The sequence below is a fragment of the Notamacropus eugenii genome, chromosome 6 (assembly GCF_028372415.1).
Source record: "Notamacropus eugenii isolate mMacEug1 chromosome 6, mMacEug1.pri_v2, whole genome shotgun sequence".
Taxonomy (NCBI): domain Eukaryota; kingdom Metazoa; phylum Chordata; class Mammalia; order Diprotodontia; family Macropodidae; genus Notamacropus; species Notamacropus eugenii.
In genome coordinates, this window is record NC_092877.1 from 214,984,763 (window position 1) to 215,000,893 (window position 16,131).

The 16,131-nt window shown below is 34.9% G+C and overlaps 1 protein-coding gene across 1 annotated transcript in view; it reads right to left on the minus strand.

Annotated features, from left to right (window-relative positions):
* Nucleotides 1-6,343: 6,343 nt before the first annotated feature.
* Nucleotides 6,344-16,131, minus strand: part of TNFSF13B (TNF superfamily member 13b) — a 42,479-nt gene continuing 32,691 nt past the window's right edge. Inside the window, exons 4-6 of the mRNA XM_072621989.1 lie at nucleotides 11,200-11,312; nucleotides 10,962-11,112; nucleotides 6,344-6,956 (exon numbers count right to left, since the gene is read on the minus strand). Of these exons, the coding sequence (XP_072478090.1) occupies nucleotides 6,844-6,956; nucleotides 10,962-11,112; nucleotides 11,200-11,312 (377 nt within the window). The 3' untranslated portion in view covers nucleotides 6,344-6,843. The remainder of the gene's footprint in view (nucleotides 6,957-10,961; nucleotides 11,113-11,199; nucleotides 11,313-16,131) is intronic.

Consider the following 16,131-nt stretch of genomic DNA (forward strand, 5'->3'; position numbering starts at 1 on the left):
GATCTGAGTCTAGACCTGTGGTTAAGTTGGACAACAAAGACTTTTCCTCTTTATTGTCATTATCAGTTTCTATTTGAACATCAAGTTTCATGCCAAAGCAGCAGCATCTTTATTGAATCTACCTACATGAAGGTAACCAGATGGATGGACTCTCCCTCCTTATTCATTCTTCCTTTCCCCCAAAAGTGAACTGTTTATAGCCACTGTGCTGGCAGGATGAAACATATCCAAGAGGTCTACCTCTCATAGTGATATGAATATTCAAATGCTTGTTTTCACTACTGGGTTCATCAAGGGTTCAGAATGGAGTTGATGTAACCTTGTAATCACAATTTAATGAAGGGGGACAGTGTGGCATGGCAGGCGCTTGGATTCACATCTCACTTCTGACACATACTGACTGTGACTCTAAGAACCTCTCTGTGCTTCAGATAAATCTCTAAAACTATGAAATACGTAGTACATGGTGACCCATATTGGCAGAGGGAATTTCCTCACTAGGAGTTCCCAATAATAACAAGTGACAGGTGCAGTAAAAGAAACAATTATAATAACTTGTGAAGCACATTGTAATGTTAATGGAATGGGAAGCTCTTTCCAGCCCGTTAATAGGCCTATGTGACCTGCTTTGAGCTCAGGCCTAGCTGACTACTGTGATGGAGCCTGAGTCACACGGAGCCCATGGTGGGAGAAGCTTGCTGAATGGGTCGAGCAGGAAGTGAGAGGGAGGCAGAGCTAGGAGGAAGCAGAGCAGCTAGTGTGAATGAGAGAAGGAGAAATTGTGTTGAGAGCAGCCTAACGGAGGGAAGGCTTGGGGACTTGGGGGCTACTTGGATTGGTGATGTCCATAAACTTCTTTGTTACCATGGTTGAAGTGGCTTTCTGGCATCTGAATAAATATTTTCATTTCGCTGTTGAGGAAGAGTTATTTATATTTTGCAGATTTACCGTGGAAATACGCAAGCATATTCATAGCGGCTGCTATGGGTATCACACATATTTCCCTCGTCTCCTATGACTCTGAGTCTAATTTTGTCTTTCTTGCTTTTCTCCCTTCCTCTTAGTTCTTAAATTCTATTATGGTCACTAGAAACATAGCTGTGTATTGGTGTGGTTTAATATAAGTTGGTTTATTTAATATAAATATTGATTTATTGGTTTTTATTTAATATATTGGTTTATTAAATATAAAATAAACCATAGTTATGTATGGTTTATTTAATATTTAATTTAAGGCAATTGTCACTGGTTGAACGCTGGGGCCAGGGGCAGGGAGGAGTTGATGCATGAACTGGGCAGTGCCTCAGGGAATCTGCCAGAAGGAGGGAAAATGGCACTTCAAAAAGAAACTCAAAGATGATGGAGAAATAACCACCTCCCATTACTTGTCAAAAGCCTTCCTACCTTTCCCGATACCTGCCTAGCATGCTGTCATCTTAGGATTTCTTTCTGTTCAAAACATCCCTTAATGTTCACTTTAACATGGTTTCTTCTCTGTTAATGGCTCAGAATGAGACCCGGTTATCGGTAGCGATGCTAGGCTAAGGTCGCTTATGGTCTGATATGTGATGGGATTCAGTCTTCATCTCACGCATAGCACTTCTGTCTGTTTGAAAGTCAAACTTTTTCTTGCCACTGGAAAACCTTAGGGAAAAGAAATTGCTTCTATTTTCTGGGATCTACAGACTAACAAGGGGCCATTTAACCAGACTGAGATGTCACAATATTGTATGCAGGCTTGTGGAACCAGAAAGAACAATGATATTCAATCACTAATGCTTAAGTGAGATCACTTTACTTGCCCCAATTTCCCATATTCTTATTAATTTGCTAGTTAATGTTTAGATCATCTGTACTATTATTGGACATCAATGGTAATAGAGATGATAATTAAACCCATATGAGCTGATGAGGTCACCAAGAAATCACAGGAAAAAAGTGAGGAAATCATAAATTTAGATTTGGGAGATGTCTATGGTCAGTACAGCAAGTAATGAATAAGCATTTATTAAGCACTCATTATGTGTGCTAGGTACTGAGGATACATACTCATATACATGTATGCATATACATGTATATGTGTATGTATATACATATAAGTACTGTGCTAGGCACTGAGGAGATGTATACACACATACATATATATGTATACATATGCATGCATATATGAGTATGTGTATATATATGTGTTCTGTCCATGAGGAAACAATATGAACACATACATATATACATGTGTATATATTACAAAGCAGAATATAATTTTTGGTGGGAAGGAGGAAGATACTGAGAAATCAGAAAAAGCTTTTTATAGAGAGTGGCATTTCAGTAGAACCTGTAAGGAAACTAAGAATTCACAGAGATGAGGAAGGAATGTATTCTAAGGGACAATGAATAAGAAGCTACAAAGACAGGTCACGGAATGGTGAAGAGTTACTGGGGTTTATTGAGCAAAGAGGTGACAAAATCAGATTTGTCCTTGAAGAAAGCCATTTTTAGGCCATTGAGTCTAATCCCCTCACTATATAAAGGAGAAAATTGCGGCCCAGAAAGGTTACAAGTTGTCCAGGTCACACAGATAGTAGGGGACCGAGAGTTTTTGAACCAGGTCCTTTGAAATTAGAGGTTTCCATTAAACTATGATGCCATTTCATTTCACTACAGAAATGATCTCCACATGAAAAGAAATAGGGCTTTGGAGACAGTTTATAGACTTTATATAATGTTAGGCCCACCACCAGTGTCTCATCATATAGAATGTCTATAGGATTAAATGGAAAGGCCAACTAGTGAAAACAAGCAGAACTTCCTATTAACAGACATGTGGTAACACTTCCCAAAAGTGATGATTCACACATAGATGGGGGAAATTTGCTAATACGAACCACACCTGTTTCCAGAACCCTCATGGTGGTCTGACATAATTACTTGACACTTGTCCTATAATAATTTTGGTTAAAAATGTTTTGGCCTCACTTGCTAATAGCCATCTTCATAAAAAATCTAATAGGGAGCCATGACACGTAGGTTATATTAGCATACTACTATGTTGATTAAGAATAATAACACCAAATTAACAAAATACAGACTTTTATTGTCTCAACTCTTCAGAGGTAAATGCATTTTACAAATGTATATTGCCTATGGGTGGAAATACTTCATACCATGGCAGATTTTTTTTCAGACAAAGAAAGTGAAACAGAGACTTGAATACTTTGTTCAAAGCTATACATGACATAGCATAGTTCCTAATTATCTATTTGTAACTAGGTGCAAACTAACTTTTTTTGATTTGATTTAATTTATTTAATTTTTATTTAAATTCAATTGATTCAGTTTGCTCAGTCATCACAAACAATTCACCACTGGATTAGCCATTCCACAGTGTCATCCATAATGAGAGTGACCAATCAGACATTTCTAATACAGTGTTGTTTTTATGTTAATAAAGATAACTATTGTCGCTTATCTCAAAAGGCAAATGTTTTTGCTGGTATAATAAGGTTAATGTTTGGCCTAGAAATTAAAGCAAAACAGGACAAAAATAATCCTCAAACCTGTTTTAACATAAAAATTAACAACAAATATTATAACTTACTCTTATATTCTTAAAGCATTTTATGGGAATATAGTGGTACAAGCTTACAAAAAATTTCAATTAAAACCTAATGCTAACTCTACAAATTTAATACGCTAGTAGAAGGATGTAAATATCTTTTCTCCCCCCTTTGATTTTATGAATATGGAAATTTCTGTAGGAAGAAGTAAGGGAGAAATCTTTCTACCCATGCAAAATTGTCCTACAACTTATAGTCTGAGAGTTGTCAGGTGAAGGGAGCTGCTGAGGGTCACACACAATCAGTTCCTGTCAGAGGAGAGACTTGAAGTTAGGTGTTCCTGAGACTGCTCCATATGTCTTCCATGTACTAGGACTAGGGCAAAGTCTTTTGTTGCTAAAAATCAGGGTTATTTGAAGTGATGTCATGGGAGACGTACTGAATCTAGAGTCAGAAGATTTGGCTTAAAGTTCTGTTTCTAATACTTATTAGCTGTGAGAGGGTGAAAAAAAGTTTAACTTGTATGAACTTCAACTTTGTCATTTGCAAAATGGTATTCACAGTACTTATGTCTACTACCTCGAAAGAATATTGTGAGGAACATTTTCGTAAACCACAAAGCATCATATAAATGGAAGTTGCTATTACAATTATTTTTATTATAGCAAAAAGAGACACTAGGTCAATAAATCTGTAGTGCAAAATTTTATTTATTAGAATTAGAATCAGAAAAAACAATTTTGAATGCTCTTATAATATATGACATTATCTTAAAAAGATGGTCCTACTTCCAAAAATCTTAAAGTGTTCAAATAGATTCTCCCAGGACAACCACTACTCCCTCACATAGAATGAAGCATCCCTGGAAGCTATATTAACCTCTCTAGTCCATCACAGAGCAGCTATACAATGTAGTATCTTAACAAATCAGAATTTTGTCAGGATAGGATAATAAGCTATTTTGGAAAACTGTTGTACAGTGAAATACCAATCAAAATCATTTTCTTTGTGTAGATACATTTAGGCAGTGTTCTGCTCAGAAATAACTAAATAATGTTCAAACTCCTGATCCGGACATTCAAGACCTTCAAATTAGCTCAACCCTCTCTTTCTAGAGTTAACTCCTACTACCCCCTTTCCACGTACTCCATGCTTCAGAAAACTCTTAAGACCCCCAATACACACTGTACCTCCCACTTCTATGCAAATTCTGTTTTCAGTTTTGGTCCAGATATGTAATTTCATTGGTATAGGAACTCCCAGTGAGGAAACCCCCTCATCCAATAAGGGATATGAAAAGGTTGAATGACCACACAAACCCACTACGTATCAAAGGGCAGACTCGAGGCCAGGTCTCCCTAAGTCAGAGACCAACTCTCTCCCTGTTCCATACTACTTATATCTTAGTGCGCTATCTTTTGTTGCTCATGATCAGGGTTATATGAAGAGAGGTGTCATAAAAGAAGCACTGCACTGGGAGTTAGTTTAAATTCTGGCTCTAAAATGTGTTAATTCTATGACTGTGGATGAATCATTTAATTTCTCCAAGCTCCAGTTTCCTCATCTTCGAAACAGCAATAATACTATTTATGCTAACTGCTGGTTAAGTGACTTTCCCATAGACTCACAGATAACATGCTTCAGAGGAAGGGCTTCCTCCCAGGTCTTCCTGACTCAGGTCATCCACCTATTCATTATGCCATGTTGCCTCTTTCAAGTATAGTACTGAATTCAGTAATTTTCAAATACAGAAAAAAATTCAGTTTTTATAATGTATTTGGAATATGAACATATGTTAATTTTGAAATGTTTTATAACTGTGAAAATGAAAAAAAATAATTTGGGGACACATGACAACAAACCAAATATATTTGGTATAAGCCAGACTGTCATACATATAGGGAAAATGAGGACTAAAAAGTTAAATTATTTAGTTAATTTAAATTGGTAGCAACATAACAATGATAACCAATAACTCCACATTAGGTATTTGTCCATGTGTTGTGAGGGGGAAAAGCATTGATTTTAAAATGAAAAATATAAAATTGAGAGTAGAAGTTAATTTTAAACATAATGCATAGTTGGAACTGAGGTTTCTCATTTTTGTAACCTTCCCATTTGGGAAACTTAACCAATTTAACTAGTTCTTTACAATGAATGAATTAGTTCTTTACAATAAAATGAGAGAAAAGGTTGCAGCATGATAGACATGGTTCTTAATGAAACAAAACTCGTGAGATATACTGGCTTCCAGATTTACACCATTAGAGATCAGTTACAAAATATGACAAGTTGTATGTGCTAGAATGCTATGACTGCTAATTGCCAACACTTTCAGTGCAATTTACTTGTAAATTATAATAGAAGCAATTTGAAACAGTTATAGAAAATGGATATCAACTTATACCAGTGGAGTTTGCTCATTCCTTAATTCCTCATGAATTGCAATTACTTATGCAGTTCATGTTGCACATGGATCCAAATTTTGGATTTGATTTGTAATCAAACTACACATCAGAATGCTTGTTTAGTTGTTTGTCATATCTTCTTGACCCCATGGACCATAGAACACTAGACCCTTCTATCTTCTTCTGTCTCCTGAAGTCTGTCTAATCTCATATATCAAATTGCTTAACTTTTCATTTTTTTCTCTGATGATTTTCATACATCTTCATACTTATTTTTTTGTTTCCTTCTTAGGAGAAGTTGGCATGTCATCAAGTAATTCAGAACAATAGACATAAACATAACATGATACAAGTCAAGGTTCTAATACTCCCAAGACAGTATTTTGGGTAAAATTCTTTAATAACATGTCATTATAATTGTAAACCCCTTAAATTTTGTTTTTGTTTCATAGATATAATTTTGTTTCAAGAAGGTTTTATTTTATGTAATGTTAAGTAGAAAAAAATGGTAGAACAGACACAAACATACAAAGGGACTTCTATATTATTATCAATGACAACATTTGAATGAATCCTCACTGTCTCTTTTAAGTGAATGTGACATCCTGATCAAAAAGACATAGCCAAAGGACAAAATATGCCAACAAAGTTAAAAAAAAAATATTCTCTCTCTATTCAAATGGACTGAATTTGTCATCATTCATACAGCTGTGGTTATCTGTTGGGTTTCCTGTTTGGGTCTGGGTTCATCAAACCAGGACAAATGGTTCATAAAAAAGACTAATGTAACCACTTTTTGGTAGTTCCACTTCCCCTCCCCCCTCCAAGGAGGTATAGAAAAAGAGAAGGAAATAGCCCCAAACATGGTGTTAATGAGAATGTCAGAGCAGCTTCAGCGCACCAAAAAAAGTGCCGTCTCCATCCTGGGATATTTTGGCATTCTCACGAGGTATTGCAAGTTGAAGTTCATCCCCTTCTTCCAGCTTTGCAATGCCTGGGAAAACAATTTAGAAGAACTTTAAGTGCATATGCAAAAAGGAGAGAAAAAAATTTCACTTAACTATATACTTTGAATAGAAGCAGAAATGAATTTGGCTATTAGTCATTACTTTGAAATTCAGACACATTTAAATCTAAGTACAGTCTAACCTAAAATCAAAGTGGGTATAGTTCCGTTTTGGGGGAAAAAAACTATTAGTAAAGCCTTGTAAACTTCAAAAGTAAACAAGTTAACTTCTAATGCAGTGGATACACTTTAAACAAATAAAAAATCCTTTCAGTTTTCCAAGTAGAAGAGCAGCAAATGCACATTTTGAAAGTTCTACTCAACAATTCATAAATTACCCCTATATTCATTGTCTTCATCAAATTGCTTCTTTGATGATGAATTATAAAAGATGATTGGACTGAGACTAAATAAATTATCCAAAAAGATTTTTTTCTTTAATTTTGTTATTTTAATAAATAGGAATAAATAAAAATAATTATAAAACTATATGACATCCATTTTTAATGTTATAGGATATAATCTTTAATTATTAAAATTTTCAGATTGCACTACAAATCCTTTGGTAAAGTTATTTTTTCCATCTTTAATTAGCAAAGGTATATATTCCAACTTTGTTTAGAAAAGAAAACATAATGTGTCCCTTTAGAGAAGAGGTGGTGGTGGTGGTGAGGAGGGAAAGGAAGATGGAATTAAAGGATTGGACATTTTTTTTTTTACTTCTCTATCCCCTTCTTTCACCTCCCTGCCTCCTCCTAGTTAAGATCTAGATCCCCATAATAAGAACATTTCTGAATGATAATAGTTTAATATTGTAGTGAATGGGTTGAAAAATCTGTTTCCTAAGATAGGGAAACCTAATGTTTTAATGGAACAGATATCTCAGTTTAGTTAGAACCAAGATAAAAACAGCAAGAGTGGTAAATCAGAGTGGTAAGAAATAGGATTATACCCACATATTATAGTATATCACACAATAAGTTAAAAATGGATATTCAACCTAAATGTTAAAGGTTATATCATTTTTTTTAATGGAAGAAAGGGAAGGAGATAACTTTTCAAATTGGCAGGAGGGAGATTTCTAAATAAAAAAAAGAAATAGGGTAGATAAAAAAGATAAAATAGATAATTTTGGCCATATGAAGTGGAAAATGTTTTGCATAAATGGAATTAATGCAGCTAAAGCTAAAATCAAAACTAAGGTTAGGATTAAAAAATTACATTAAATTATTCTAATAAATTTCTGATATCCAAAATATATTGGGAATTAACAGAGATATATAACCAACAGCTATTATCTAATGGACAAGTAATCAAAAGAAATGAATAAACATTTATAAGAAAAATGACAAACTATGGGAGATTGATTCAGATCACATATAACAAAAAAAAAAAAATAGAAATTAAAATAACTCTGAGGTTTCACCTGACACCAAATTGACAAAGATGACAAAAGTGGAAACAGTGTTGAGCTTCTGTGGGATGGCAGGTTGAATTGTGGTAGGACTGTGAATTGATCCAACCATCCTAAAATAATTTGAAAATACGGGTGGAAAGGCGACCAAATGTTCACTACTCTCACTACTAGATCTCACTACTAGATATATAATCAAAGGAGATCAAAGACAGAAATCTATCGTTTATGGCAAAATATTCACATCTATAGCATTTTTTATGGAAGCAACGAATGAGAAACAAAGTGGATACTCAACAATTAGGGAATGGCTAAATTCCTACAGAAAGCTGTAATAAAATGTAATCATTGTATTATAAGAAAAACAGCAATTATGAGTAATTTCTAGACATAATGAAATATTGTATGAACAGATGCAAAGGAAATAAGGAACCAGAACCAGGAAAAAATACATGTGACTTACAGAAAAGTAAATGCTAAAAATAATCAAAAAAGCAGAATGCCTCATAGCTACAATTGTCAGTCTTGGCTCCAGAAAAGAGATGAGCAAATGAATCTCTCACCTTTCTCTGTCATAGTGGGGGACTACAGGCTTCAGATAAAGTTTGTTTACCTAATTTTTTTTTGGTCTTTGTTACAAGAGAAAATACATTTCAAGGAAGTGGTATCCCTACTGACAATTATGACATAAAAATAAGGAAAAGTAATGATTTTTTTTAAAGAAATAAATGCTATAAAAAAAATGGTATCCTGTAGTCCTGAAAGAGTTCTTGAATTTGACAAAGTACTAATTAATCAAAGGAGGTTTGTTATTAATGGTGCTTAGCTATATTAAAGCACATGGGGTCAATAATTACCAGATTATCAGTTACATTTCTTATTTTTTTGTCAGATTTTTTAATGAAAATTAAGTGATTCCATTTAAATGTACTTTTTCATAATGCCCACTGTGTGTTTTCTGACAGTAGTTCCCCAAGTAATCTCAGTTTCTTAACTTCAAACTGAATTACTGTATTTTACTGACTTTTTTAAAAAGCCACTAGAATTTTCCCCCATACTTCTAAAAAGTAAGCCCACTTTATTTTATTTCATCATTAGAGGCAGCTGGTAGCACAATAGACAGAGTGCTAGGCCTGGTGTCAAAAAAATTTGAGTTCAAATCCAGGCTCAGACACATACTAGCTGTTACCCTGGGCAAGTCACTTTCACATCCGTCTGTCTCAGTTTCCTCAGTTATGAAGATGGAGATGATACTTGAGTCTACCTCACAGAGCTGTTGTGAGGTTCAGATGAGATAACATTTGTAAAGCAGTTAGCATAAAGCCTGGCAGATGTTAGGCACTTAATAATTAATACTTATTTTTTTTCATTTCCTAATGGCGTATTCAAACAATCATGACAGCCTTCAGTGCTTTCAATAAAGGAAAAAAATAGAGAACATGAAATAAGGACTTTTCTTAAAAACAAAACATATTTAATCATCTCCTTTTGGCAGATGCTGTTAAGGGGACTACCGTTCAGACATGAGTCAGACGAATTGACCTCTTCGATTCAACTCTGAGATTCTGTAAAAGGCAAAAATTACACAAAGAGTTTTGGATCTCAAGTCTACTGCTTTTCTTCCAAGAAATGTTGCAAAACAGCTCTGAAGTTTTGCTTCATACACAGCAAATTGGCAAAGATAACAAAAGATGATGATAATTAATGTTGAATAGATTTGGAGAAGATAGACTGTTAGTGGAGTTATAATCTGCTCTAATCATTCAGGAAAACAATTTGGGATTATAAGAGATCTCGATGTACAACTCAAGGATGTCGATGATAAAAAGTATGCCATGTATACCAAAATATTTCTACCATCTATTATTTTTTTGGTAGCAAAGAACTAAAAACAAAATAGGTGCCCACCGATTGACTAAACGACTTATAATAATATAAGAATGTAAGGGAATAATTACTTCCCTTTGAGAAACAATCAATGTAATAACACAGAAAAGCATAGGAAAAGAAAAAAATAAAACCAAGAAATTAATAGATACAACAGCCAAAATTATGCAAATTGAAAGATAATAACAAAAAAGTGATACTGAACGCTGTGAATTTACAGTGACCAAGTTTAGCTCCAAAGAAGAAATATGAAAAGATAGTTCCTCCTACTTTTTAGTAGAAATTGAGTGTAGGGGCATGGAACCCTATATTTGAGGGTAGAGATTTTTGATACGTTGGTTAGTTTTGTTAAACTTTTTTTCCTCTTTTTATTCTTTGTTATAAGCTATACTTTTCTGAAAAGGGAAAGAATACATATTGAGAAAAGTGACATGATGTAAAAAACAAAAGATCTCAATAGAATTTATTTTTTTAATACCACATATATCTTAAGCTAAATTTTATACTCTCATTTTCATACATCTTTCAGTAAATATGCCTAAAGTTAAATGTGATAGAAAAAAAGAAACATTTCCCTCAAATCATCATAAAGTGAGAGGAGCTTGGGTTGTGTTCTGGTTACACATTAGCTGCCATTAATATACTTTTTTTGTTTTAATGCCCAGTAATCAGGTTTGAGAGGCAACATTTACCAGCCGTATAACAGGAATTGTTAGGGAGAGTTGTTGGCATATTTTGGATACACCGGAACAAAGTCACCAAACTCAGTTCGTCCCCAAAAACATGGACCTTTTTCCTCTGTATAAGATGTCCCATAGCAAAGGTGGTATCTGTGTACAGAACCTAAGAAACAAAGAGTAAAGTGTTTAAGCACTGAGGTAGACAATCATAGGCATACAAAGCTGGACATAAAATTATCTATGAAAATACCTGGCCATAGATGAAAAAGTAACCAGTTTCTTTGACAAGTATTTTATTTTCTTTTTCTTCTAGGGCTTTTCCTCTTTTAAAACTGAGAAGCCATGGAACAAAGGTATAAGGACCTATAATGAAGAGAATTTATTGTATGAAAGAAAAAAATATAAGAGATACAGGGTTGTTGTTTTTTTTTCACTTCCACTTGACCCTTGGGAGAGAATTCTCCCCAAATTCTCCCTAAATATTGCATTGGTCCCAAAGATTTATTGTTCATCAAATAGCTGAAGTTAAGCATATTCTCTACACACAAATTTCTTCTCCTTTGTTCCATTCACTTTTCTTCTAATGTTAATTAATAACAAGGAGTGAAAACAAAATAGGTTCAATGTAATGAAAATTATTTTCTTCTATACCTGGAATGCACTAACTCTTCACCTCTAGCTGTTATAATCCTTCAATTCCTTTAAGTCCCAGTTCAGGGGTTGCCTCCTACATGAAATCTTTTCTAATTTTCTTACTTCTTCCTCCTACCATTTTTAGCACTGACTCTCAATCAAACATCCTTGTATTTACCTACTTGTATATATGTGTATATGCTAGGGACACCCCTAGCAAAATATAAGTTCCTTGAGGGCAACGTTCATTTCATATTTATCTTCAGAGGGTCTAGCACAGTAACTTGAAGACAGTAGTACTTAATAAATGTACATCTAATGTAAATAGTGCAATGCTAACAGAACGTAGTCCATATCTAAAATTTGCACTTGTGAAGACCTAAAAATTATGATTGCTGATTCAAATTTCAATAGCCTATCACACCAGGGCTTTTCCTCTTTTAAAGATAATCTATTGTAAGACCACACACACACACACACACACACACACACACACACACGAAAAATGCTGAATTTTTCATTTCTACTTACTTAATTTTATCTAAAGGGAGAGAGAATTGACTATTAAAATCTCCCCCAAATACTTCATCAGTCCCCAAAGTTGATTAGCATGTCTATCATTTCTTCCTATTTAGTATTCTTAGAAAACAAATGATAAAAACTAGAACCTATACTGAAAAGATTACAGGCCTCTGGACAAATCACTATGTGCCTTTCATACCTATGGAAATTTTACACAGGTTAAGTTTGGTTTAATTAAACATTAAGGGTTGCCTCAGAGAGAAGTCAACATGTCTTCTTGGAAGAAAGATATAATTCAATTTGATTACGTTCAACAATTACATTCTTCTGAAGTACCTAGCTCCCCGCCTCCACCCCAGGCAAGATCATAATCTTTAAAAGCAGAGAAAGAGCCACTTACATATCATATCACATATTTTGGGTAGACAGCTATAATGGTTGGTACTTGGTATTTGATGAACCTAACTTGAAATATGTACAGAGAACCTGAGTAATCTTTCAATGAATGTTACTGTTAATGGCCCGAATGTGGTTAAATTGGCCAGCACTAAGCGGGCATCTAGAAAAATGTAGGGTACCAAGCTTAGTACTAGGGAAACGTGTGAATTGATCATATATTTGTAAGCTTTGGGTCTTTTTTTTTTCTGCACCAGCTGACAGAATAACTTTGTAAGGCACCGTCTAGCATCAACAACATGTACCTTCACAAGGAGCTAATAATACATAAGGAGGATAAAACAAAGACACAAATAATTAGGATAGAAGTTAGAATGAAATAAGCACAGCCAAGAGTGGTGGTAGTACAAATCTAGTCCCTCCTGCCAGGGATGTTAAGGCTGGTAGAATGTTTAAGCTCAGGAGTTCTTAGATGCAGACACTGGTCAAGTTTCTATGCCAAGTTCAGCACCAATACACAGAGTTTCTAGGAACAGGAGGCCACCAGGATGCCTAAGTCAAGGTCAAAAAGAATGGAGCAAGTTAAAACATCCTTGATAATCAGTATTGTAACAGAACCCATGAATGACCAGTGGTGATATTTCGAGCCTGGATGGGATTAGGAGATACGGAATCAAAAAAAAAAAAAAAAAGTAGGCATAGAGGGAGTGTGAAGTATTAGAAAGATCAGTGGGCATAGGAACACTAGACCTGGATCTGCTCACTATAACTGGATGAGGTTTGGGCAAATTAATTTCTCAGGCAAATTAATATTAATTGGTTGGCGAAACATGCAGTATAATCAACATTTTGAAGAATGCATTGGGAATTGTAGAGAGTATAGGGATAAATACTAATTATTAGGTTGGAATTAGATTAGAATTCTAATTAGATTGATATGCCTGAAAGTGAACTATTTTATATGTACCTATTTTTATACCCATTGTTTTCTCCATGAAAATATAAGCTCTCTGCAAGCAGAGCAGTGGTGTTTTAAACCTCCTAAGAGGTAATGGATGTAAACTATTTCAGCAACCATAAAGTACAGCATAAATACTTATTATTAAGGTTATTATTGTTAATCTATAGTCACAGGTCTCCATTCTGGCGATAACTCTATTCTCTGAATCCTCTATTATTTTACTGCTGAGTTCAAGCATTGTTGATAGAGCAGTACAGGAGTGTGCTAGTAAATATTTAACAACCAGCCTGATGGAGAAGGGGGATGTATGAGGACACACATGCAGAAATTTAATTTGCATTATTATTGTCTGTCCTCCATCTTTAAGAGGACCAAGGACATCACAGGTGATGCCTTGAATCACATGTGAATCGGATTTAAGTGAGGCAGGGTTGCACAAAGTTGTCCGCCTCACCCTCTCTTCCAAAATCATCGATGTCCAGTGGCAAGACAAAAGTCAGGATGGCTGGTGATGGCCCAGGAGGCAGTGGATAATCTTCATTGTCTAACCATGCTCTAAGCACTCCACAGAACCTTCTTCAGTTGCCTTCATGGCCCTTGGAACAAACTGTTCTCATCTGCCTGTTCCTCCAAGGGAAGTCTTCATATGCATGAGGTAGCCATCCCCTAATTCACAGATAGGTTTGAGGCCCTTCAGCTACCCTCACCTCAGTTTAGCCCATCTACCAAGATGGTTTTACTCAAATGTGGCCACTGCACATGGTACAGATTCTTAGAGTCACAGGTAAGAGTTGAGTGAAGGTGGACACTAAAGGTAGATGAACAGCCTTGAAAAAGGTTTGGCAAACCCTCATACCAAAGGTGCTAGTGCTCCTTGAAAACCTCATACACCCCAATTTGCATTATTAACACTTTCCTAAATCCAGACAATCAACAAAACAATAAATCTGATCTGTAGTGATTTTGATTTTTAAGGAGCAAACGCTCACACTAAAGTGGTTAGAGCTGATTTCAGCATGCCTCTATGGCAGAAACTGCTTTACCTTTCTCAGTAGCCTTAGGACTTAGTACAGTGATGAAAATAATATTAATATAAAATTAATATTAAGTGCTTAGTACATACTTACTAATTGAATTTATCATTCTCCAGGACTCTGCCCCTCCAATTCTTTATTCCTTGTGATGTCACCACCATTCCACTGAATTCAACACGTATTTATTGGCACTGTGGTAAACAACTACATGTGCCCCAAAAAAGCATAATTCAAGGTCAAAATACCATAAGGATAAAGGAGAGAGCCAGATGAAACCTTCTAGGAAATATATGGAGAAATAAATGGATTTCAATTTGAGGGAACAAGGAAAACTTTATGGAAGAAATGACAATTGATGAAAACAATGGCCATGACCATGCAACAAGTAGTATGAAATGAGAAAACAAATATGACCCAAGAGACCGCATTTAGAGGCATTTAATTGTAAGGCATTCACGGAGAATTGATTGCTGAAGCCATGGAAAAAAAGAAGATGAGTAAGACCGTAGAGAGAACAAAAAACAGAGGCAAGGACAAAGTTGGGGGAGACTTATACTCAAGAACACGGGTAGGGAAAGTCAGAGCTCAAATGCCACCTCCTTTAAGTAAATTGCCTTGATTATCAACATCCATTTTTGTAACCGTAACATTTTGTGTTACTCTTATTTGCTCTACAGAGGAGGCAGAGCCAAGTGGCTAGAAGAGTTGGTCTCAGAACCAGGAAGAACAGAGATCAGTTCTGCCTACATATCCTGGTGGTATGGGCAAGTCATTTAATTTCTCAGTGCTCTGGGGAATTAATTAAAGTTATAAACTGAAGAGGAAGTGCTGACTCATTGTTAGAGGGTGTTTCCTTGATCAAGGAGTTCCCTATACTAATGAAATCACAAATCCTTACACATTTAAGTGCTCAATTCCAAAAATAAACATAGGGTGTCTTACTAAATGCAATTATTAATAAATGAAATACATTAATAAATGAAATCCATTAAAGTAATAAAAATAATAATTTCATAGTAAGTATACAACAACAAATTAATATATAAATTTAAGTTATTAAAGCTTTAATAGTTTAAAATTGCACTAACTTTGGGGACTAAAATTGTTGGCATTTTGGGAACACCCTGTATTAATTATTGGAAGATAAATCACCTTTATGATCACTTCTAGTTTTAAGATTCTGTGAACCAGAAAAAGAAAGTCAGGGAAGCAGCAGGAGAACTAGAAGAATGTAGTTTCACAAAAGCCAAGAGGATAAAAAGTATCAAGAATAAAGAGATGGAAAAGGTACCCAAAATGCTGCAGAAAGGTCAAGGAGAAGTGAGAAGTAAGAAAAAGCCACCGTTTTGGCCAGCAGGAGGCCCTTGGTGATCTTGGAGGCAGTGAATTGCTGGGAGTAAGTGGAGGTAGTGAATCAAGAGAAGTGACTTTTGTAGAAGTATGATAATGAAAAGGAGTTGAATGATAGGGCATTAACTTAAGGAAATAGCAGGATTAAGGGAAGGGCTTCTCCTTAATTTCTCAGTTACAAATCCAGAACAGCAAATTATTCCAAACTACACACTCATATATACATTAACAACATAAATACAATGTTAAATATTAAGAAACTTCTGGTTTTAATAAAGTTTTTTTT